Source organism: Pteropus medius, unplaced genomic scaffold, assembly GCF_902729225.1.
Source record: "Pteropus medius unplaced genomic scaffold, Ma_sr-lr_union100, whole genome shotgun sequence".
In the NCBI taxonomy this organism is placed as follows: Eukaryota; Metazoa; Chordata; class Mammalia; order Chiroptera; family Pteropodidae; genus Pteropus; species Pteropus medius.
Genome location: NW_024349800.1, coordinates 4,829,128 through 4,855,222, shown reverse-complemented (window position 1 = coordinate 4,855,222; position 26,095 = coordinate 4,829,128). Strand labels below are relative to the sequence as shown.

Here is a 26,095-nt window from a genome sequence, read left to right as displayed (position 1 = left end):
ATATGTGTGTAGGAGGAAAATGTTTGCAGTTTAGTGTGACAGGTCAGGAACTAGAATGGTTTTATTTAAAACAAAACAAAACAAAACTGAAGGGAAATGCCAAACAATACAGGTAAATCAAACTTTGGAAATAACTCCAGCATAGTAGAATTCCATAATAGCTTCAGTTGGATATTATCAGCTGATTTTTGTCTGGGATCTGTCTGATGAGCTGTTATATGACTTTAGCTGACTGCCAGTCAACAATTGTATTGTGCTGATTCTATAGTTGCAGCATTCCACAATTGTTAATGTTCTAATTCTAGAGTGTAGCCCCTCAACATAGAGTAAGTCCTAAATGACTGCATTGATTATTTCTGTTTGAACTCAGCACTCATTGGACCCAGATGACAGCATTAGTATTCATTCAGGAAATATATCAAGGACCTACTATATGCTAGATACTATTAAAGGTGATGGATTTATAAGGATAAAATGAACTTAGTTTCTTGGAGCATACTATCTAGTGGGGTAGGTAGAAAATAATCACTGAGTAGGCAGATGTCTAATATAGTTTCAAAGTATTAGATGTTGTAAAGTATTAATGAAAACTAGAAAGCTGAGTAAAGAGACAGGAATAGTGGGTAGAGAGAGGCAGGATACACTTGAGCAGGATGGTCAAGGAGGTCCCTTTTGAGGAGTGACATTTAAGTGGAAACATGATTGACAAGAAGTGAGCTAGCAGCAAGAAGGCCAGTATGACAGAAATGAAGTGAGTGAGCAAGAGAGGAGTAAGAGATAAGGCCGAAAAGGGAGGTAGAGGCCTGGCCATCATGTAAGGACTTATAGGTCATAGTTTAAAAATTTGGGTTTTGAGTGTGATAGGGAACTGATGGAGGATTTTAGCAGAGGAATAATGTGACCAGATTTGTGTTTTAAGATGACTCTGTAGAGAATAGACTGAGAGGGATTGGGAGTGGACATAGTGACACTTGGAGGGTAATTTGGCAAGATGATGATGGCTTAATTTAGATTGGCTGGAGTTAGATTAAAGTGGTTAGATTTTTGAACTGATGTGATGGATAATTAAATATGGTGAGTGTGGAAAAATAAAAGAATCAAGGATATCTTTGTTACTTTGGTGTGCTGATAAACACTGTTTTATTATCAATAACAGTAATATAGCTATCATATTAATAATAGCTGTCTGAGAGTAAGTGCTCACTATGTACCAGACCTTGAGTTTTGCATTTTTTTTTGTAGTTTTTCATTTAGTTCTCACAACAGCCTCTTAAATATAGTTGTGCTCATTTTACAGATGAAGAAATTAAAGCTTAGGTGTGATTTGCCCGGGTCCACACACCAAGGAGGTTATTCAACTACAGATCTTTCCTGACTTTAAAGCACATGCTCAGTTTATTTAGTAATTCAAAACTACTTGCCAAGTATTCTTCTATGAGTTAAATTTATGGAGGTTTACAAAGCTGAGTCACTGCTCTCATGGAGTTTAAAAATTTATATTTTGTATGTTTAAAAAAAATCTTATAACAGTGTATGCGGTTTTGTGGTCCAAGTATGTAGGAGGACAATGCTTGCCTGAATGTTGGATTTTTGGTAGCCTTAATCTTCTGGAATGTAGCTTTGATCTTGCAGGTAAGCCTGTGCTAAGTAAAGCCTTTTCATTACTCAGTAAGGCTAGGTCCATAGGCTCTTTTTCTTCTGTTGTGTTTCTTTACACACAAACTTGATTATCTCTTTTTCTCAAACCAGGTTGTCATGAGCACATGCTGAGGAGTAAGGAAGTTAATAGAGGTAAATAAAGTGATAGAAGTGGCACTGGCAGAGTACAAGAACTGGGAGACAAAACTCTATGTTACATTTATTACATTAATTGTTTTTGAAACTTTCCACTAAATATTGGAGAAAGTTAAATGCCTACTCTTTTAAACCTGCAAGTTCTTCGAAGTCATGTTTTATCTAAATCTTTGGTTCTTGAATTTTACTTCATAATAGGTGTATTATAAAAATATTTAAAAATATTAGTTACCTTATTAACCTCCCTCACTAAGAAGTCTTGAGTAAAATTGTTGGAAATAACAAATGATTCCAAAATCTGTATTTATGTTGTCAGTAACCAGAGGTTACTCATTATAGTAATTTATAAATTATTAAGAAAAGGTTGCTTGGTATAGTCTAATTGGAAAGCTGGGAAAGCAATATTCTATATTAGAAAATTTTAATATATGTTACATTTTTATGGCACTAGGATCATAGTAAGATTTTAGAGCTAGAAGGATCATTATAGATCATCTCATCCAACTCCATGTTTTGCAGAGAAGGTAACTTGAGGTCCAAAAAGGTAGTGACTTATTTATGGTCACGTTTGTAGTTGCAGATCTGGGATTTAAACTTAGGTAAGGCAAATTATGTAACTTTTTTGAGTCTTATTGTTAATTGAGATTAACATCTGCCTCAGAGTTATGTGGATTAAATAAAATGCCATATAAACACCTATGAGCGCAGGGCCTACCTCATGGTAGATGCCTAAAAGATGGCTGGTTTTCTTTTTCTTTACCTGTCAAGTCTGTCCTTTTTCTGTTATGTCTCATTTTATTTTCTGGAAACTTTATGCCTCTAGTCCTAGTGATAGATGTGTTCCAGAGAAGCAATTGAATAAGAAAACTTCTAGTATCATATCCCCTGCCTGCTCATCAGGATACAGCATTGTAAGGATTTTCCCTTGAGATTTGTTAAAGAAAGAACAGAGCTGTAAGGACTTAAGAAGACCCATGCTGCTTGCATGATTTGTCATGGGTGGGTGTTGTATGAACAATGGCAATACCTGAGAAGCTTGAAGTTAAATATATTACCTGAATTTTGATTGTATAATTTAAGAATATGCACACTAGGCCGATTTAAGGATATTTCTGTTTGTTTCTATCTCCACTCCCACCCCCTCATGGTAACTTTAGTTCATATTTTTCCATGAGGAACTGTCAACCTTTTATTTCCTTTTGCAAAACTATTCTGTTTTAATGACATCGACCCCATCCTTAGCTCTAGGGGAGAGCCTGATTAGCTTAAACCATTCAGTAAAGCCCAGCTACTTAGACATAATGATCTGGTCACAGTGACTCACTAAAGGCCAGTAAGATGTAGAATCATGTTTGGGGCTCCCTTACTCCAAACAGCTTCCCTGAGCAATGCTGTTTACCTCCTAGACTTAAATGAGGATGCATGTAGTTCTCAGAATGTTTGTAGTCACTCATGTTGTGATTTGGGAGTGTGGGGGGGTCGAAGCAAATACCAAGGTAGGTGGAGGAGAAAATGAAACCTGATCTTTAGTGACATCATTGAGACATTAGACCAAGCCTTCTTGAAGCCATTCTTCTATCTTTGGTCTTGTCAGTTGAATGAATCAGTAAATTATTTTTATTTATGCAATTGAAGTGGATATTATGTTACTTGTAACCCCAGAACTTAAATAATAGCACCCAGCTTACTCCTAAACCACCTATATTTCAAATGCGCAGCAAGCTAGACCAAGGAACATCAGTTCAAAGAGCATGCTGTCAGGTGAATTACATTTGTCAGCAAGCATTGATTGAACTGCTTGTTTATTCATTTATTTAGTACATATTTGACCTGCTCTGTGCCAAATTCCAAGCAAGGTGAGGGAGCTGAAGATTGGTTCCTGCCCTCAAAGAACTTAATTTAGAGGAGGCAAACTCATGGATCTTTGCTGGATTTATTAACCAGCCCCAGTCGGTTATATGCTTCACCATTGCCTTCAAATCAGTTCTGGCTTACTCTTTGGTTCTGATATTATCATAATGTCATTACTATAGTGTATTTTTATACTTGAGACCTACATCAAGTCCAGATTATTTCTGACCAAATTATGACAGTAAGCGGGTAAGTTCAGATAACTCTGTGGCAGCATAGTAAAAATAAATTGGAATCCTTCCCAAGGCAAATTGTAGTTGGCTCTTTTCTGATTGAGATGGAGAAGCATTTGCAAGGTTGGTCACTAAGTACCAGCCTCCTTTAGTCTGCTGTATTTTGTGAATGGTTGAGACCATGTCTGGAACTACTGATGCTATGGTCTCTACAACTTTATTTAAGCCTTGAGAGTCTACTGTTAGCCAGCCATCTGCTTTTTTCACAGGCCACACAGGGCTGTTTACAGCAAATTCATTGGTACCAGCACTCCAACTTCTAGCACAGGGGTTCCCAACCCCCAGGCTGTGGACCAGTACCAGTCGGTGGCCTGTTAGGAACGGGGCTGCACAGCAGGATGAGTGGTGGGCTAGCCAGCAAAGCTTCATCTGTATTTGCAACCACTCCCCAGCGTTAGCATCACTGCCTTAGTTCCACCTCAGATCATCAGGAATTAGATTCTCATAGAAGCACTGGTCCCTGGTGCCAGAAAGACTATTTAGCATGTCATTAATTAACATGGTAATCTCTTTTTGTCCGCCAGGTATTCTCTGTTACTTTAAGTTAACCACCTCTGTGGACTTGGGCAATTCTAATGGTTTCCATTTAGCATGCCCAATTAAAACTGACCCGAGGGTGGACTTACATGACTTCTGTTATATTTTTATTAGATTGGGGAAACAATCCCCAGTTAGACATAATATCCATCCCACTAATACATTCGGATAGAGGAGACGTGACCACCTCACACAAAATCTGTTCAAAACCCTCAATTTTTCTACAAACTTTTAATTCCATCAATCCTTAAATTTCTAACTGCAGCCTCTTTACATTACTAGTGTAACTTCAGCAACAGGTTTCGGTTTTACAGTGCATTGGGTTCCTGTATCATGGAGTTCCAGAAAAGTTTCTTCTCCTACCCATCGCCGTTTTACCCACATATGTGCATATGGCCTTGGGTTCTGATCTGGAGGTGAGGACAGAAGACTGTGGCCTTGATTAATCTTCCTAACCATCACCCCAGGGAATTCCTGGTCAGATTCCTCATCTTACTGGAGTAAATAGAGTGGACTCATTTGGGGCCCTTTAATGTTGGGAGATCAACAGGGGTTCCCATTGGTTCACTCAGTCTCTGGTAGTGCTTCATCAGCACCTTTGTTTCAGCTCCATCAGTGTCCACTTTATTCATCCTATTTTTCAGTAACCATCTCAAGATTTCCCCTCTGCTCAGTCTGTCAGTGTTTTTGAGCTTGAAATCTATTCTTTTTTTTTTTTTTTAAGGGAGATTAGAAAGTATTAGATACCAAACTGAGATCTTTTCCTTATCATAATATTTGATTGATTTAGTGTTATTTATGTTTTGTTCACAAATCCCCTAAAGTCATTTTGTAGGGCTCATGCCTTGGAGATACCCTGTGCTGCTAGACTGTTCAGGTTGTTCAACCAGCTAGAATATCTCAGCACAAGTCTGACCACTCCTTCTACAAGGAAGAATGTACTTGAAGGGGTATAGAACCATATAAAACTTAAAAAAAATGTGAGCTGTTTCCTTCTCATCTCTTTCTCTCTCTCTCACTCACCCTCACCCTCTCTTTTTTTCCCTCCCTCCCTCTTTTCCTCTCTAAAGAAAAGAAAAAGCCATTATGTAGGTAAGTATTACTGGTGGTGGTTTGAGGTTGCTAGAAAGGGTCACATAATTATGGATTCTCTTCTCTGATGCATACTTGTCATTCAGGGATTTCCCTCCTTTGACCTTTAGGGGGATTTCCTTTGCTTCTTTTCAGTGATAATGCCCTATTTTCTATATTCCAAGTCTTTTTCTTGCTCGATTTCTTATGCATGTGACAAATTCCTTAAGAAAGAGATCAAGAAGGGTAAAATTTTTGTAACTACGAATGTCAGAAAATATATTCCTACTCCGTTTATTGATAGTTTTATTGATTATTCTAAATTGGAGATAATTTTCCTTCAGAATTTAGAAGGCTTTTTTCCATTCTAGCTTTTAATGTTGAGAGATTTGAAGCCATTCTGATTCCTGGTCCTTTGTATTTTTTTTCTCTAGAAGTGTATATAATCTAGTTCTCTATTGTTATAAAATTTAATGTGCTAGGTGTTTGAGGAGCTCTGTTTTGATAACTCCAGTTAATCTGATAGCTCAAGTCATCCAGTTAAGCTTTTTCCTCTGTGTTTTGGTCTTTATCACTCATGTTAGGGGCTTTCCTCAAAAGTCTGGTAATCTTTGGCAGTCTGCTTATTTTTAAAAGGATAGGATTAAACAGCTGATTGGGATCTTTGCTTGGATTAGGTTTATCTTTGAGCTTCATTTTAAGGTAGGGGAACTCATGTCAGCTTCTTCGAGCCTGGTTGCCCAGCTATGGAAAGGCTGTTGGTCTCTGCATTCAAGCATTCAATTAACATAGTTTTCAGAATGGCATCCATGTTCTGAACTGTACCCTAGTCTAGAGGCCTTCTATTTTAACTTTCTGGGAATAAAAGATATTGGGCTTTATTGGAAGTGTTTCAGAGAGATCTTAGCTACTAGGCTGTTGAGTTATACTTTTCTTTGAAGGAGTATAAAAAACAAAATAATCTTACTCACTATGTAACCTGCAGTTAGAAAGCTGACCCGATGTGAAATTCTTTTAAAAGTTACACCCACTGGTGTTGCCTTTATCAACCTGTATCTTTACCCTTTCTAAACTTTTAGAACCCTTTGTTACTTCTAAGAAGTTGAAGTAGCACCAACCCGCCTTTTCCGGGTTATCCCTCCCTACCCCCAAAAATCGGAGAAAATTGATAGTGACACATTGCTTCAGAAAATAAGCTTATCTTAAAAACAAAAATTCACCTAGGCCAACTTAAAAATATTAAAAACATGATAGTAACAGTACTCATACATAATTCTTACCTTTTGACCCAGTAATCCCCTGCCTAGGTTGTTAAGCAAAATACCTATATTCTTGAAGTTGTTTATTTCAGGTTCTCTGTTAGGACAAATGAGGTACACCATTGTTTTGTAAGGCGTGTTCTGATTTCAGAGATTTTAAAATTTGAAAAAATGTGTAACTTAAAAACAGGTAAGAATAAATTACACCCAACATAGGAGTATTAGGCAAATAATTATCAAATATTTAAAATTAAATTGGAAACATAATGTAGCATAGAACTTGACTCAAGAATGTGATTGTGCATACAGATGGACTAGGATTAAGGCAACAGCTAACTCCAGAGACACCATGATCAAATAGTGAAAGGTCCATAACTCAGCTAGCGGGACTACCCGCTTCATGTAAATTAGGAATCCCCTTCCTCCAGGCTGACGGTGTCTGTTGTGTTCCACGTACATGGCTTAGTCAATGAAGCATGGGCTGAATTTCTACCCTGTCTCATTTCCTATGTTGGATGTCCTATTGTAAGGCAAAAACTATAACAATATCATTTCTAATATTACAGTACTAAGTGCCTTACAAATATTAATTGAACAATTTTCATAAGTCAATGAAGTATTATCCCTTTTTTTTACAGTTAATTCTTCAGCCCAGACATCTTCTGAACTCCTCCATAATTATATATCTATTTATGTATTTTATTTGCAATATAGTAGCTGGAGCAGTCTTTTTAAGACCTAAGGCATATTGTGTCTCTTCTGCTCAAAACCTTTCCAAGGCTTTGGCTTCTCGTTTCACTCAGTAAGAGGCAAAGTCCTTACCGTGAGTGACCTACAAGGCAGTATGTTATTTGCATTGTCCCTCCTCTCCCCAACTGTACTCTCACTTCACTGAACTTTACGATCTCTTTGCTATTCCTTGTACACAGTACACTCCTGCGTTAAGGTTTTTGCTGGCTGTTTTCCCAGCTATTTGCAAGTCAAAATCTCTGACTTCCAAGTGTTGGCTCAACCCAAGCATCTAGAACAGTTCCTGGTGCATAGTAGGTACTCAGTAATTTCTATTGTATGAGTGATTGAGTGAGAAAATTGTCGTGGGGGAAGTTAAGCAATTATGCAGAAGACCAACAGCTAATAAAAGGTGGGGGTAGATTTTGAACTGATATCCATCCATGTATTGTTTTAATATTAGAAGATGATATTAAAAAAAAGTGTTAGGATGAGTAAGGTTATGGGTAACTTTTTTGCTTTATCCTTCTCCCCATATTTAATTCTTATTATGTAATATTTTAAATAAAAGTATAATTTTTAAAAAGTTACCAGAGTGGAAGGAAAGAGCCAGCTATGAGGAAGCTAGAGCAGGCAGCCACAAGGTTGAAATCTGGTACTTCATCTAAGCATTAGCTTGTCCCACAAATACACTGATCTTATCTACCTTAAGAATAAAGAATGGTGGTGTGATAAAACCTTGGTAAAACTTGCAACTGCTTTTCACCTTAGATGTTCAGTCAGTAATCTAAGTTCTCTATCTTTTTATGTAACCTTGGACAATTTCATTTAACCTTTTTGCTCCTCTGTTTCCTAATCTCCAAAATCAGAATAATAGTCTTTCTCATAGAGTTGTTGGGAAGATTAAATGAGATACTGTATGTAAAGAACTGAAACATTACGTACATACTAAAATGTGAAGGACTCAATATCATTATTGTTGCTGCTTGGTACAGAATTTTAAGAAATTTATTTTTTGGTGGACATACCTTGTTGTCTAGTGAGTTTTGGCAGGTGTCAAAATAGAGAGCAAACCACTATTGTTATTGTTTAGATAGCCAAGCAGTCTTTGTTAAATATTTGTATTTTTTAATGGATGCTGCTTATAATTTTATATTACATCTTAAAAATAGCCATTTTCTTAATTTACATAAATTTTAATAGTTAATATATTGTGGCTCTTACACCTGCCATTCCATTGGTTTTGAAGTCTTGGTCGAATAATTCCTGTGGGTCAGGCGTCATGCTATGTTCTGGGAGAACAAAGAAGGCATGTAGACCATCTTCAAGGAACAGGCAGGGAAGCAGACAGACATGTACATAAATAATTACAGTACAAGTGCTGTTAATATATATGAATAATATAAATATGAAAAAGAGGAGGGAGTAATAAATTATGAATAGGGAGCAAAGAGGGGAGGCTTTATGAGGGAGAATTTCAGGTGCTTTAACTGAAAAACATCACAGAGGACCTAAAGCCTCAATAGAAGCATACAGAATTCTGCTGAGGGCCTGCCTTCAAATAAAGACTTCCTTCCACAAACGCACTTTGTACCTTTTAAGGTTTTTGTACTGTACAAAGACTTGCTCTCTCAAACCATTTAGAAGAGCAAGGAAAAAAAGTTGTAAGACAAATGCGTACTACAATCTTTGTTGTGTATATTTTGGAGAAAGATTTAAATTGGGGAGGGAATCTGCATTAAGTTCATTGAAATAGAGTTAACACCACACTCTGATCCGGTATTTTATTTGAAAGCAGAAGAGAACATCATCTTAGCAGGCAGGAAATGGAGGCCCCATAGTAACAAAGATCATTATAAGAAGCAGTAAATGAGAAAAGTAGAGGAAGAGCTATTTAGAGAGAGGTAAAAGAAGTCAACATAGGGCAAAAATAATTTGGTAAATGAGACAGTATAATGTGAGAACCACGGGTAGATAAGTTCCATGCCTTAAAAATTTCATATGAAGTTAATGGACCATGTAACCTAAAAGAATGGTATCAGGTTACTGTCTCTGTCATTAGAGATCTTCACAGTAAATTTGAATGATAAATAAAGTCACAAAATAACTAATGGTACCTCAGAAAAGAATGAAAACTTAATATACAGAGTTTTTTTGAGCCCACATAGCAATGAAATACATGAAACTGAAAGAATTACATGAAGTAGGGGAAATGACTTTTTAAATGTAATGTAAGGTGGAATTAGCACATCTTGAGAGTTCATTGGTAGAACTAATAAAGACACTTTAAGACTAGATGGATCCTTAAAAAAAAATGATCATTCAAGCACAGGAAGATATATATTGTGTAGATAAATGCCTTTGGAAATCTATGCAAGCTCTCCTAGGGATTCTGGGCTTTAGAATTATATACAGTAGCTTTCAAACTTAGTGATGATCCACACTAGGAAATACATTTTATTATGTGTATGTACCTGAATCAAAGATTTCTCAAAATAGTACTTACTTGTACTATGTGAGATACATTCTATTCTTATTTTTAAGAAAGCTGGCCATGATTCACTAAAATGGTTTCCTGACCAGTAATGAAATGGGTCATACCCCATAGTTTGAAAAAGTGCTGAGTTGTACTCTAGGAAAAAAGACTTGAGTTTTTTAAGTCTTCCCTGAAAAAACTGTTCATTATAAAGAAGAAGGTACCTACTCGGTCTTTGTTTGAAACCCTATTGGATGCTATTTTAGTTATACCACAAAAAAGGCCCAAAGAAGGCAACTGAAATGGATCTCAAGATAGAGTCTATCAGATTGTTCAGGGGCTTGGCCTCTGACTCTTCAGTCCCCTGCTGCATAATTCAGGGCTGTGTGTCTTTCTACTATAGTTATTTGTTTTCGTCTAAGCTCAGCACTATTTAAAATTTATAAAACCGTCTTTTAACTTAGATATAGAAACTTGATAGATCTCTATATTTCTAAAAAGGAATATTCATGTAGAGAATAAATGAGGTTATTTTCATTTATGAACTATGATAGTAAAGATGGACATTTTGGTATAGAAAAATAAAGCTTTGGAAAGAGTTTAGAGTGTGTGACTAAAGTGAACAACATGTCTTCCAACTCCGGTATGGCAGGATGAAGCATGAAGCCAATAAAAGGCAAACTTTTTGATGAAACTATGGAATCTATGGAACCTCCCTCCCTCAGAAATAATGTTGGCTAGAAGTAATAAATTCAGAGAAATTTAGATGAACTCATGATTTACAAATATAGAGTGGGTGACTACAAAAAGCTGAGAAAGCTAGCAGTTAATGAGTCAGATATCCATACCCTAGTGTCTTTCAGAGACGGACTTTGTGGTTAGGCCCATTGTGGCAATTCTTTAGTGTAGCCAAAGTAGGGAAAGCAGAGTAGGATAGGATCTAGGTTTTTTGATTTCTGAGGTGTTCTTTGATGCTAGGGATGGGGTGGGTAGGGGAAGGTGTCTGGAGTGCAGAAGGAAGCAGCTTGGAACCTGAATTCTAGAATAGGCTAGAATAATTCATATGAAATAAATCGTAGGCTTCCTAAATAATTTATAGGAATATAGCTATCACAATACATGAAATTATGAATATGCCATGTCTGTTCTTCTAAAAGGTAAATGTTTAGTCTGTAGAATACAAATTCTCAGACTATTTCACCAAATTAAGTGTTTAAGATCAGTGAATTTTATAATAATAAAGCTACTATTTTGTATATGTGAACAGTTACTTAAAAAAGGATTTTTTTTTATCATTGCACTTTTACAGTTGGATTCCATATAAACTTTTCATTAGTAGAGTTATCTTCAGATGGCATATTTAACAATCCTCTTTTGAAAACATACCTTTATGTAAGGGTTGAATACCAAGAACTATGAACATTTCATGAACATTTTAAATTTATTTTTTTTCTTAATGTTTGGTTTACTTTTGATACTATACAACATGTAAAGTCTTCTAAAGTATTTAAAATGTATTGGTGACAGATGACATTAGCTCCATTCTTACATTATGGAAATAATTTACAGTTTAAGCAGTGATGTCCAATAGTTTTTCTGCTTAAATATGAAAGTTTAAAATACTCGCTATTTAAAGCTTACAAGTTTCTTTTTAAAAAAGTTGGCTCAGGGAAAACAAAATAGGGTTTTTCATAACTTTAGATAATTTTTCTAGACAAAAAAGTCTAGATATATATTCTTTAAATTAAACCTTTAGCTTGTTTTTGTAAACCAGTCTTGCTTTAAATTGTTCTAGTTTAGTTCCACGGCTTTGGCTCTCAAGTAGTTCACAGTTTATTGATATTAACAAACAATGGTGCAGTAAAAATATTCCTGTGTATTTTTGTAGTGCTGGGGTTTTTTTTTTTATAATCTTGAAGGCTAGTCTGTCAAATGGTATGTGAATGTAAGTCTTTAAATAGTTAATAGGCACTATTAAATTGTTAGACTGTTGTGGTTTATACTTCTACTAGCAAGTATAATGAGAGGTAGATTTCCTCAAGTGCTTGTGATGGGTGTTTTCAATCTTTTACTTTTTCTAAGTTTGATATTAAAAATAGTGTTTTATTTTGAAAATTTGCATCTCAAATGTATATATACACGTTTGTGGACTTTGTGTTTCTCTTCTATGAATTTAATTCCTTGTTTTTTTTCCTGTGGCATTTTTCATCTTATTAATTTTCAGGAGTTCTTTGTATATTAGGAATAGCAATCCTTTAAAGGGAGATATGTATATCTTTTTAAATGATTGATTTTTTCCAACATAGTGAATTTCTCCATTCATAAGATAATTTATTTCTTTTGAAACTTTCCTTTAGAACTTTGAAAGATCTTTCACATTCAGAAGCTGATTTCTACTTTGGACTGTTTAGTTGCAGTATGTCTCTAAGTGTATATATTTTTTGACTTGGAGCATTTAGTCAACAGATTAGAGGGAGAGATCACAATACTAGAGTTAGATTTACATTTATGTTACATCTCCATTTACTTTTTTTTTGTTTTTACATTTACATTTAAGAGTAGTTTAAATGGGGCTTCTGAGTGTCTCCATTTAAGATTGAAGTATGTTGCTGTTATATGGTTTTTGGAAGATAGTGTCTTTCTTGTTTTCTGATATGTACCCTTGATTAAAGAATACCCTAGCATAGAGCTTCCTATGTGATAAACAGGTTAGAGGTGTACTCATCAGCCCCGGGACAACTGGTAGGGTCCTTGGCCTTCCTGGGCTTGTCTGCTTACCTCAGCATGCCTTACAAATATCATTTTGTTGATGTGAAAAAGATTGGAAAGCACTGACTTAGCATATTGCTTAGCCTGTAAGTGGTCTCGATGTAGCATAGGAAAAAAATTATGAATTATAAATAATCTAAAACTTGAGAATTAACGTAGGTTTGCTTTTGTTACTTTTTAACAGTTACTGCAGTATGTTCTCTACTAAGCACCGACACTTATTTTTTAAATGCCTATAAGACTTAGAATTCATTATAAAATAACAACGTTTTTGGATTTAAGCTACATTCAAGTTTTATGAGGGGTTCTTTAGCCAATAGGTTATATAATATAGTCTTCCCTCACAGTTAAATACAGAATTTACTTTATTGTAGTTTGTCTTTTGCTGAATGGCAGATATTTTTTAAAGGTGTACTACCAAATGGAGATTCAATTCACATTTACTAGGTCTTTTCTATTACAAGAATTATAGTTTTGCAGCATTATTCTGGTTGCTAACTTAATTCATTTCATAAATATATATATGTTTTCATGTTCTAGGTACTGTATTTAGGACTAAAAATACAGCAGTGAACAAGATTGGCAGAGCTTTGCCCTAATGAAACTGAAGGAGGGGTGGGGTACTGACCAGAATCTGTAAACAGTTTAACATATTATAGTAAGAAGTGCCATGAAGAAAATAAGACAATTATTTATTTGATAGGGCTAGGGGAGCTAGGAAAGCGTCTCTAAAGAGATCTTTTAGGTGAAGACCTTAAGGATGGGAAAAGGCCAACTTGCTTGTTTCTGGAGGTTTCAGCCTTCTAGGTGAAGGGAATAAGAAGTTCAGAAGTCCCGAAGTATGAAGCTTGGCATGTTCAAAAAGGATTTTAACTTTTATTCTGAGTCTTAAAAGGGAGGGACACGATGAGTTGCATTTTTTAAATTGCTCTGGTTGCTTTTTATCTGTAGATCATAGGAGCCACATCATTTCAGGCTAGTGAGATGTTCAGATAAATTTTCTCTTTCATCTTTTTCTCTCATCTGGTTGTAAACTTTTTCATCTCTTCCTCTTTAGTTGCTAAAAAAGATCTAAGGAAAATAGGAGATGTAGGTGCCCCTAAAAAGTGACCTCATGGTAACTGAGGGATAGAGTTAGGTACGTCAGGGCTCAGGTTTAAGCACCAGGAGTGGAGGCAGTGTATCATGGCCCTTCCACTTTGAAGGCTATGGGATCTTGTCCCACCCCTCCCCATTACAGAAATAAAATAGGCTTATAGAAGTTTATAATGTAATAGTAAAATATAAAAAAGCAAGAAGAAGGTAATATATAAGAAGTAAAGATTTCTCACAATTCTGCTCAAATAATCAGTTGATACTTGTTTATTAGTCCAGATTTTCTCACCTGTGATTCTAGATCTTCTTCCTTCTTTCTAGATTAATATTGAAAAAGTTCAAGCTATACTTTTCAGTTTTGTCTTGGATAGCTTTTTCGCATTTGTGCACACACAGATCTACTTCATTTATCACATGGCTATTAACAATTCTCTATTGTTAGGTATTTGGTCTTTTTTCAATTTTTCAAGGATATGAACAATACTGTAATGAAGATGCTCATACAAATATCTTTATACACTTATACTTCTGTAGGATAAATTCCTATAGTAGAATTGAATTACTAGATCAATCTTTAAGAACATTTAAAAATTTTAAGTTATTACCGTAGTCTCCAAAAAAGTTGAGAGTAAAGCCATGTTGTGATCTTGAGTAACTCTCTAAAGCTCTTTGGTTTTCTCAACTGTCACCTAAAAATAGTTAATATCTATCACCCCTTCTTGATTCAGACATGTGATGTGAGAAAGAGCTTATTTATTAGCACATAGTGGGTATTCAGACAGAAACTTTTGGTTGAAAACAAGAATTTTGAATTGAATGGTTTTTAATTCTAGGCCATTCAGCTCTGATTAAATGTATTATATATGAGAAGATAGGATTCTGGAGTCAAAGCTGCCTGTTTTGAATTCCAGCTCTGCCACTTAAAGCAGCTGTAACATGAGGATGTAATTCCTGTCTAGAGTATCACTCTAAGGATTAGGTTGGATAATATGAGTGGAACATATGCAGTATTACTGCCTCATAATAGTAGCACCTAGTAAATGGTAGATATTGTTAATAAGACAGAAGTTTCTGAAGGAGGAAGGCTTGAAAAGGATGGGATTCCTTGTCAACTTCACCGTTTTCTAAAGGAGGAAACAAACCTCTGACTTCTGTTCTGCATGGTTGCTGATCCCCAGTCAATGCCAGAGCACACATTATGTCCTCACTGCAGAGTATCTGACTTACTATCATTGTATGACTATCTGTGGACTTCCTTTGGCCTAATTAAAACGTTTGGTTATTTTTAGTTAGATGATTGTCTCTGCTTGCTTCCGTTTATAAGTTTTGTTTCTTACCAAAACTGAACTCTGGTGGAAAGTTCATGAGCTTTAAATTTAAACAGATATAGAATCTGGTTATTTTACGTATCACCTTGGTATACTTGGGCAAGTAGCATGATTTTTCTGTTCCTTATTTATTTAAAAAATAAAGGGTGCATGGAGGAAGGGATTTAAAATCTTTTGGATTCTTAAACAAATTAAATGAGATAATTTATAAAATGTCTGTTACATTCTAGAAGCACTAATTTCCTTCCTTGAAAACAAAATTATGGCTTACACTTTTAAAAATTTCTCATAGTGCTGATATGTTACTCATACTTAAGAATAGTTGCTCATACTTAATATACAATAACCAAAGAAGAGAAATTTAATTGAAAAAGTATTAAAGTAAAAGTCAGGAGACCTGGCTCATGTTTCAGGTTCGCTTTTAACTTGTGGTATATCCAACCCTTGATAAGTCTTTTGATCTTTAGTCCCCACTTTGCTAATTTTTGAGTTATCTATGAAATGTTTTATGGAAATATACTCATATAGAAGTTTTCTGATTAAATTATTTAAGCACAAGATATCGCTTATAAGAAGGCCAAATATCACTATTTTCACACTTTATATATTGTGTTGCATTAATTGCTTCTGTTTTAGAATTATGATTATTTGTCTTTTTTACCAGGTTTTTAAGTACTGTGTAAGCTGCATCAATGGAGCACATACAGGGGGCCTGGAAGACGATCAGCAATGGTTTTGGATTCAAAGACACAGTGTTCGATGGCCCCAGCTGCATTTCCCCCACAATAGTTCAGCAGTTTGGCTATCAGCGTCGGGCGTCAGATGATGGCAAACTTATGGACTCTTCTAAGACAAGCAATACTATCCGTGTTTTCTTGCCAAACAAGCAAAGAACGGTGGTATGTGAACATTCCTCTCAGAAAATTTAGCCATTCATCCCCCTATAGAAAACATCATGGATCATATTACTTACTTTATAAACAGGCAAAATCTTCACTGTCACTCAGGGTCTTTATTAATTGGCTTTCCAGTTGCAGATTTTATTGCTTTATATTGCTATTTTCCTTCCACATCCCCTATTTTTTCCCACCTTTGGCCTTCCTTCTGTTATGACGCTTTCCTGGAATGGAATGTCTTCTACCACTTCATTCAAACAAATAGTACATTTTTATGGGATTATATTTCAAAGACCTTTTTTTGAAAAGCTCCCTTACCTTGTTAATAATTAAAATTATTTTCTTCTAAATATTAAAGCAAAATATTCACTTAATTTTTTTTTTCTGGCTATTACAATCAAGTATTTAGAAGAAAATAAAGTTACCTAAAAAAAAATTGTTAAATTTGATAGGCCCAGGGCAAAATTGGATGTAGCTGAGAAATCATAGGGTCTTCTTTTCAGAGTGCTGGCACTAGCAAGTTATTTCCGCAGAGCTTATTTTTGTAGTACCAGTGACAGATTTATATTGACATGGTAGGGCACTGCCACTCAGTTTTCTGATACAAACTCCCAATTTTTCTAAGAAATTACTGCTCAGAAAAGTTTCTTATTATTCTGGGAAAAAACCCCACCTGGTTGAAACAAAAAAGTGAAGTTATGCTAATTTTATTTGAGTGGACATTTGAGAAAACCTTAGTTCAAAAATTCTATGCCTCCTCCTTTTCCTATCTTCATTCTTTGTGTAAAATCAGTATAGTGTGTTTATTCTTTGTAACTAGGTGAGGCAAGATTCGGAGATTGAGAAGTCCAGTCCCAGGTTTTCTCAGTTGGTTTCTAACAGTTTCATTCTCCCGAGTTTACTAATAAATTTCTTTATACTTCTTTTGTGAATGTGATGGGAAGCTGAAGACCACCTGGTGCTGTTCTGGGTGTTATTTTGGCTATCTTCTCCATCCCCATCTACTACCAGTTTGCCTGGGAGATTAGTAAACCTGGTTTGGCATAATGGTTAAGTGTATGGACCTTTAAGACAACCAGGCCCAAATTTAAACCCCTGTATTTCCTTTTATTAGCTGTGTCATCTAGACAGGTTACATAATATTTTGAGTCTCATGTTCCTGACCTTTATGAAATGAGGCTCATGCTGATTTTATTGGCTAATTCATAAGTAAAATGGTAGCTATGATTATTTCTGAGTTTTTTCTATGTCTGTGTAGTTCTTGAGAGTCTTCATTTGAGCACAGTTGGTAGTTGGGAACCAGGGATTTGAAAACTTGATTTCTTCTACAGTTCATAGAAAGGTTCTAGCTGAGAAATTTAGTTTCTCCTATTTCTTTGACCAGAGATGGATCATCTATCTCTGGAAGAACCAGTTTTTTTTAACAGGCACCCAGCTTCAGGGGAGCATTGAAGGAGAAAGGAGTCACTTGACTGACAGTACCACCAGTCAGCTGTTTCTGGTCATCCCTAGGTTGTTTCACTGCTGAAACTCAAAATAACTCTCATCATTACTTAGTGGACTCCAGAAATTAGTCAGATTTAACTGATTTCAACATGTCTCCTTGGGGAGTTATAGAGAGGAGAATGACAAGATGTATATCTGATTTAAATTAATTTTAGAAGTAATAATTGGTAGTTGCTTATTCTTTGAATTTTTCTTGTCATTTGTTTCATAAACGTATGTCTCTCTGACTGTTACTGCTGCCATTCTTCTCCTCCCCTCCCTTCTCCTCTGTTATGATAATGATGATCATGATGATGATGAGTGATTGGACCATAGCTGAGGACCATTAGAACCACTTGACAAGCAGGTTAAAATACAGATTCCTAGGCTTCATTCAGAATTAACTGAATCAGAATCTTTGGGTGTGTTAGAGGGGAGAGGTTGGAGTCTGTATTTCACAAGCCCCTTGGATGATTCCAATGGCAACCACATTTGAGAACCCTGCTAGATTAGAGGACAAAGAACCATCTAGCTCTTGGGATCTGTTAACTTTTAATGAACACTAATGGTATAACACAGATAATCACTTTGCAGTTTTCAGAGCAGTACTGCACACTATTTGATGCAGGTCATGATACTGTTAGTGTGCGTTTATTACTCTTTGTTGTCCTCTTTTTTTTAGGTGAGACAACCTTGGTCGACCTCACAGATTACAGGAACCTTGTCAGTTTACAATCCCTTATTTTTTTATTTTTTACGCCTACAGCACCTGGTCTTCCTAGGTGGTCTCCCATCTAAGTACTACCCAGGCCTGACGCTGCTTAGCTTCTGAGATCAGACAGGATTGGGCTTGTTCAAGATAGCCTGGCTGTAGACATTGTCCTCATTCTTAAAGTCTTTATAGTTCAGTTCAGATCATTATATTTCACTTTACATAGTAGTTTTGTTTCTGAAAAGCTGAAAGTTAGTGGAATCTTTCTAAGAGTATCACTACTTTGAGGAACTTTAAAATAAATTTGTTATGGAACATTTTAAATGAATGTTTTAAAATATTTTAAACCTTTAAAATACAGACATCCACTCACCTGCCTTTGGGAACGGGCTGGGTTGGCCACTGTCAGCTGTCACACTTTCACCCAACAGGGGAAGTCAACTGTAGACAGTTTGCAATCACTGTAGATTTACATTCTGCTCTCCTTACTGGCCATACTGACTTCTAGTTGCCCTACTTTTGACTAACTTTATTGACTTTAAAAACAAAATATATAGGGCTTTTATCAAAACTTAAGATCTTAGTTGAAAGTTTTATATGGCTGCAATTATTAGCACCCTGGGCACTCACACTTTCTACTAGGCCTCTGAGTACCTGCCTGGCTCTTGAGGATTAAGCACAGAAAAATGTAGAGGACCTTACTTTGCTAAAGCTACTTGGAATGCTATACACATTTATTTAAACTAGCATTGGTGTTTATCCTTATATCAGGGCAGAAGCTCAATTTCTTTTACTTTCTGCTTGCTTTCACTAGTGGGAAGTACATATGAGATGGAATTTTTCTTAGGAAGATCAGTTATTAGGTCAAAATAGAAAATTTTGATCAGCAAAACTCATGTTTGTTTATAGAGCATTCTGCTTATTTTTCTTTTTGGTGGATGTTCATGCGTGCACGTACATTTCTGTAAACCTAACGAATTAGAAAGGTGTAAAGGGAAAGCTGATTATTTTCTCTCTCCCAGCCACTTTCCTGACATTAATAGCTAGGTGTATATATTCTCTCTCTCTCCCCTTCCCTCCCTCCCTCCCTTCTCTCCCTCTTCTCCCTCCCTCCCTGTCTCTCAGGTTCCCCACCCTTTAAATAATCTTACTCTTTGTATTATTTTGAAAAATATTTTCCCCCAATTAACATACAGACACCTCTCCCTCAAGGTCGTTATGAGTAGTGGCATAATGTGACATATGCAGATGTTTCATACTTCATTCAAGTATGCACCTATTGCTGGACATTCTGGGTGTGTGTGTGTGTGTATCATTATAAGCAACACTGTCATAAATCTATTTCTACATATACCCTTACAGACTCTTGTATTTATTTGTGCTTACCTTTCCAAGGGGCGTGCAGCCCGTGTTGGTCTTAAAGATGATCCTTTGCTTATAGGTCAATGTACGAAATGGAATGAGCTTGCATGACTGCCTTATGAAAGCACTCAAGGTGAGGGGCCTGCAACCGGAGTGCTGTGCAGTGTTCAGACTTCTCCACGAACACAAAGGGTAAGAACTCAAAAGTTAGTCACTTCCTCCTTTATACTAGTAGGGATCGCCTAGCTTCAAATAATGACTTTCTGTCTCTTAAAAAATTTACTAGCTTCCTATAAAATATTGTGTATTTGTATATCACTGTTTATAAAGAGACAATTCAGAAAAAAAAATACTAAGAGCTTGAAATTATTGCTTGAAAACATTACATTGAAAAATAAAATACATGTTAGGTGTTGATGGTGTTTCCATAGATGGAAACAGTGATGTCTAATGGTATATTTCTTGAGAGCAAAAATTTTGGCATTTGCTACAGTGCAGTGCACAGAGTGGGTACTCAGAAAGTGTTTGCATTATTGTTTATAGTTAAAGAATGCTATTCTCAAAAGATGGACTCCTGCAAATCACCTATTCATTTTTATTCAGTTAATGTTTACTAAACCCCTACAGTTTTACAGACATGGGGCTAAAAGATGCAGGAGAATTTCTGCTTCAAGGAGGATCTATAGTTCATAGTATTTCTTTAATGGCAGTGGAAAGATAGAGGCAGCCCCTCAAAGGCTAGAAGTAATACCCCAAAGTAGCAGAGCCATTCATAATTATCCATTATCTGTTATCTCTCCTGAAATGTGGAGAAATAACCTTGAGTTTACCTTCTTAGAAAGTGCTAGTTCTATTACAGAGCTTCAACTTCTATTATGTTTCAAAGAATTCTCCAGTCAGATAGATAATATAGCCCAGGGAATGAGTCTACTCAATGAGCATAAATTTCTTTGTTCATGCTGTTCCTCTCATCTTAGGAGGCATTTTATTGAAGTGCTAATCTTCGAAGCAGATGTCAGCTTTATTTGGGTATAGCCCCAGGTTGGTTGACCCCCAAGCCAATTTTTAGTGTTCCTTAAAGAACTAGAAATCTCAGCTCTGTGAGGACACAGTGAGTAGGCAGACACCTTCAAGTCAGGAGGGCTCTTACCGGAACCCTAATCATGCTGGCACCCTAATCTTAGAATTTCAGCTTCCAGAACTGTGATAAATAAATCTATTGTTTAAGAAAAAAGATGGGAGACATTCAGAGACAGTTAGGGGCTTGATCCACTCTTATTCAAGGCTGCATTGTTTTGGGGGCTACCCTAGGTTCTTTCTTGGACAGATCGCACCTGATGACTGATTGGAAAACAAGGCTGCCCCTCTTTCTTCATTAGAGCAAAACAGGACTTTGGAAAGATAGCGTTTTCCCAGACCTTGTAAAGGGAATTATATTGAAGGATGCATTATTTACTGTTGAATAACCAGATAAATGGTTGGAATAGTCTTCTGGTAGGCAAAGGGGGAGGTTTGACTGGTACTCTAGTTGTGGTGTTCTCTCCTTGCCTGAGAATATTCATCATATGCAGGAGATGGGCCTGATTAAGTAGACAAGACTTGAGAAAGGAGCTGGGCATTCATTTTTCTGTCTTGTTTACTCTAGGCACAGAAGGAATGGTCTCAGAGTAAATATTAGGATAGTCAAGCCTCCCGTCATATTTATAGGCCCTGCAAACAACTCTGCAGATTTGAGCCTATTAATAGAAAAGGGCTTTTCATTTGTGATTCCTTTCAATTTATGTATCTTCTCGATTGAAGTAGGTTAGCGATTAAATTTTTCTACTATAGCAATATTTATAACCCGTTTTATAGAATTTTAGACCTTTATAGGATTTTAGTGTCATAAAGTCCAATTTATTGCATATTTATCGTGAGATTGTTACATTTCATTGTTTAAAGAAAACTTTATTCTAAGAGTATTAGCTTTAGAGTCCAACCGACCTGGATTAAAGCATAGGCTCTTACACTCATCATGTGGCTTTGAGCAACATATCTTCTTCAGGCCCAATTCTCTAATTTTTAAAGTGGAGATAATAGTGCCTCCGTCATAGTTTTGTTGTATGAATTCAATAAGTTAGTGTTGTATAGGATTAAGTTAAGTTTTATGTTTATATAGCATGAGAGAAACAGTAGCTGTTGTTATTGGTATTAAACTTTTACCTTGTTTAAACATTTCCCTTTCGTATTATGCTTTAAATTCCCTTTAGTAAAAAAGCACGTTTAGATTGGAATACTGATGCTGCCTCGTTGATTGGAGAAGAACTTCAAGTAGATTTCCTGGATCATGTTCCCCTCACAACACACAACTTTGTAAGTTGCAGATCTCTTCTCTCTTTGTGGCATGTTGGGTGCTTTGGCTGGCAGGAATTTCTCAGAGATAATAAGCATATATGTTGTTGGATTATTTAAAGCTGTGGAGTACTGTTTTACAGTAAGGCAAATTAGGTTTCATTAGTTACAGGTATACTTTAATTTCTAGGTGTGAATTTTACAAATGTTGGAAGTATGATTCTTCTATGAAACCTCTTGGGATTCAGAGAAGGAAATTATCTTTTGTCATCTTTCATTTATTCAGCACAGTTTACACCTGTGTTCTTGTTCTAGGCTCGGAAGACCTTCCTGAAGCTTGCCTTCTGTGACATGTGTCAGAAGTTCCTGCTAAATGGATTTCGATGTCAGACTTGTGGCTACAAATTTCACGAGCACTGTAGCACCAAAGTACCTACTATGTGTGTGGACTGGAGTAATGTCAGACAACTCTTGTAAGTCATTCTTTTTTCAAAGAATAGAAAGTATTGGAGAAGTAGAAATTCTTTAGGATGCTTATATATTTGACTGACGAGTTGGGCTTTTGGACTTAGTAAATGAATTGTCGTGATCTGGAAACCATCTACTTTAGAAACATGACATTTCTGAAACCAGTGAGTTTTAGTGTGGTATAACTCTCTAAAAAGAGCAGGTAGGACATTATCTGTCGTATAGAGATTGTCATACTGTGATTCAGTAAGATGAGAACAAAGGGATATGAAAACCTAAAAGACTTAATGACTTTCCTCTCTTGACAGTGTCACCTACTAGTTTGCTAGTAAATACTGTCTTCACTTCAAACTGAAAAAACATTAATTTTAAAATGATTTGAATATAAAACCTTAAAAGACATTTGTATCCCTCGGGAGAGAATAAATTTATCAAAATATATTTCATATAGACAAAATATCTTTTAGTAAGGTTTAAATTAAAAGTACATATTCCAAAGTGACTTCTAAAAACTGTTAATAGGGATATGAAAAGTCAGTCGAAGTTCTATCCTTTTTTGAGGGATAAATTAAGGGAAGGTTATCATTAAACCACAATGAAAACATCTTTTTTGCATTTGTGGTAGTAACATGTTGCTTTTGCAAAGAGACCTTGGAGTCCAGCAGACATGGGTCAAAATCTCAGTATTGTCATTAACTAACTAACTACCTCTGAGCCTCAGTTTCACTCATCTGAAAAAAAGGGGTTATTACCTTCCTTGCAATCTTCTTGTGAGGATTACCTGGGATAATGTGAAATTGCTGAGTACAAGTATTCATCTCATGGAAAGAAGATGCCCCGTTAATGTCAATATCTTTTCCTTTTATTTATGACTTTTGGTGCTGAATGTGACTTATTATTCATATTTCAGTCTTTTCATGTATGTATTTCCAAGACAGAATGTTTTCAAAAAAGCTCTACATGATTTATACTATATAGTGCCTATTGTAGCTTTAAAAAATATTTTGACATAGCTGGACATTGGACATTGGACTAGTATTTCCTAAAAACACATAGAGCCTCTATGTTTATTGGCAGGTCAGTATTGTTCACATTTTGTAGCCATTCAAATCCAGTTATTTATGTTGGTGGTCCCTTAACTCTGGGTAGCCTAAAATAAATAGTTGAGGAAAATGTGACTAGGAAAGTTTATATTGAGGATCTGTTTGCAAGGCAAGGCAGGCTGACTTTGTAAAATTACTGCAAGTCTGTAAACCAGTCTTTCTCTGATTTTATTTAGATTGTTTCCAAATTCCACCATTGGTGACAGTGGGGTCCCAGCACTGCCGCCTTTGACAATGCGCCGGATGCGAGAGTCTGTTTCCCGGATTCCTGTTAGGTAAAAAAAAAAACCCAAAACAAAAAAACCTTTTTTTTACTTACAGCTTTTCTTTTGGAAGGTTAAATTGGGGTGGGTGGGATTGAAACATGAATACAAAAGACAAGAGTTCCTTTGCATTCTCTCCATGTAAACTCCTTGCTGCTTCTGGGGATCTTAATTGGTATCAGAGCAAAATGTAGACCTTTCTCTTTGTGGTCCTGTAGTTCTTACATTCTGGAAAGTGACTCTAGCTACAGGTTTCTTCTTTTATCATAGTGTGTGCCCTTTAATATCTCATCACATTTGAAAGACCTGGAGATTTTGCCTTCCTCAGTATGTAAGTGAGATGATCTTTAGGGAAAGGGTCCCAAAACTATATGCAGTGATGCAATAAAAATGAAATCCTTGACTTTGAAATGCTTGTTATGACCTTGCATTGCTAAAACCATGACACTTAATAGACTGCTATCTTAAAAAAGAATCTAATTAGATTTTTAATATAAATAACCTTTTTAATCTTTATGTGAATTTGAATATACCTTGTCTTTACTCTTGTTTTCCAGCTTTAAGATGAGTGTTTTGTTGAGTTCACGTCTTGCTCAGTGTTACATGTGAATTTGGAACCTAAAATAAAATCTACATCTTTGTCCAAAATTTGACTTTAATGTATATATAATCTTGTAATATTTAGTGGCCTTTGTAAAACTACAATGGAATTGTTAAAGACAGCATATATTAGAACAAGGAATTTGTATTGAAATTATATCTGATTATGTATGATTTTTATTTTTCTTGATCATTTGAAAAGCAAGTCTGACCAATAAACTATACTTGCTTCTTGAGGATTTCACAGAAGAAACCAGGCTTCTGACAGCATAAATATTGAATTACCTGGGATGGCAATTTTTCAAGGCAAAAGAACAATTTAATTTCTCTTCATCACTTAATTCATGCATGGTATTACTTAAATCTGAGCAAAACATCCTTAGAGCAAATAATGAAAGTGTTATACTTTTAATGTGTGTTCCGGGTTGGTTGGTGGGGGAGTGTCATTGGCTGAAAGGCCCGTGATTAATTTCACAGTTAGGTATTACAACCTAAAAACCGAATTCATAGTATTAGACTTTTGGAGCTGGTTATAGGGGGTGGAGGGGAGGATGCACAGTGGATAAAATGTTGGCCTTTTTTCAGACATGCTCAGCATGTCTAACCATCTGTTGAATAATCTTCCTTAAAGTTCTCTAATTTAGTCTCTAAGCTAGTCTCTAGCTTAGTAAATTGGCACATGCTTATTTATTCTTTCTCAGAGACGGTCTCAAAATTTGGAATATTCTTCAAAGGTGATTTATTAAAAAGAAGAAAATTTGTAATGTGGTGTTGTCACACGAATTTCAAGCACATATATTATTTCCTTTTCAAAAATTTACATGCAGAAGCTTCTAGACAGAAGAAAATTTTTAAATGGTGCATATTGAAAGAAAGGAACAGTTTGTCAAAGGTTGTAGTACAAATAGGGTTTGCCCCAGAGTATCTTAATGAAGTAGGTAGTTGAATAACTTTACCAGTGGGGAGGCCTGAGTGTCAATCATGGAATTGTCTTTCTCCTCCTCGCCTAGTTCCCAGCACAGATACTCCACACCCCACGCCTTCACATTCAACACCTCCAGCCCCTCCTCTGAAGGTTCCCTCTCCCAGAGGCAGAGGTCGACGTCCACACCTAATGTCCACATGGTCAGCACCACCCTGCCTGTGGATAGCAGGATGATTGAGGTAATAGGGCCCCTTGGAATGGTGATGGGTATCAGTCACTTATTCAGGTGGGGTTGACAGTTGTGTCAGAGAGTTTTGGGTTTCAAACCTGATAAGGAATATGGTAGCACTTTCTGAAGTCTGTGGACTTTTTAAATTTCTTTTTTTATCCACTACATCTTTAGACTGGCTGAATAATCCAGTTGGTATATCATTCAAGTGGAGAACTAAAATTTACTGAAGAAATGTTAACATTTGAACTAATTTTTTTTCCATGTCAAATTTGAATAGAATTTCAGTGAGCTAGTGAGTACGATACATGAAGAGTAGTTCCATTTTGATGTGGGAAAGAAAATAATAGTGATGGAGAACTACAAACTCTCTGAAAGACTAAGTGTTTTTATTTAGAAAGCAAAGGGTGGAGTCATAGGATTTTAATAAGCAGGTATTTAGGGAGATGTATAAGTGCCCAAAGCTAGTGTTTTCAAACTGCTTTTTCTTTTCTTGGCTTTTTGGTATGTTTGGTTTGC

The 26,095-nt window shown here is 35.9% G+C and overlaps 1 protein-coding gene and 1 pseudogene across 2 annotated transcripts in view; one reads left to right on the top strand and one right to left on the bottom strand.

Annotated features, from left to right (window-relative positions):
- The window catches only part of RAF1 (Raf-1 proto-oncogene, serine/threonine kinase), a 54,632-nt gene that overhangs the window by 16,088 nt on the left and 12,449 nt on the right, over nucleotides 1-26,095 (top strand). Inside the window, exons 2-7 of one of the 2 annotated variants that reach the window (XM_039886768.1) lie at nucleotides 15,867-16,101; nucleotides 19,737-19,849; nucleotides 21,907-22,009; nucleotides 22,304-22,461; nucleotides 23,736-23,834; nucleotides 25,433-25,586. In XM_039886768.1, the coding sequence (XP_039742702.1) occupies nucleotides 15,895-16,101; nucleotides 19,737-19,849; nucleotides 21,907-22,009; nucleotides 22,304-22,461; nucleotides 23,736-23,834; nucleotides 25,433-25,586 (834 nt within the window). In that variant the 5' untranslated portion in view covers nucleotides 15,867-15,894. Of the gene's footprint in view, nucleotides 1-15,866; nucleotides 16,102-19,736; nucleotides 19,850-21,906; nucleotides 22,010-22,303; nucleotides 22,462-23,735; nucleotides 23,835-25,432; nucleotides 25,587-26,095 lie in introns of those variants that run through there. The other variant, XM_039886770.1, reaches the window with a different exon arrangement.
- Nucleotides 18,341-18,459, bottom strand: LOC120622564 (uncharacterized; annotated as a pseudogene).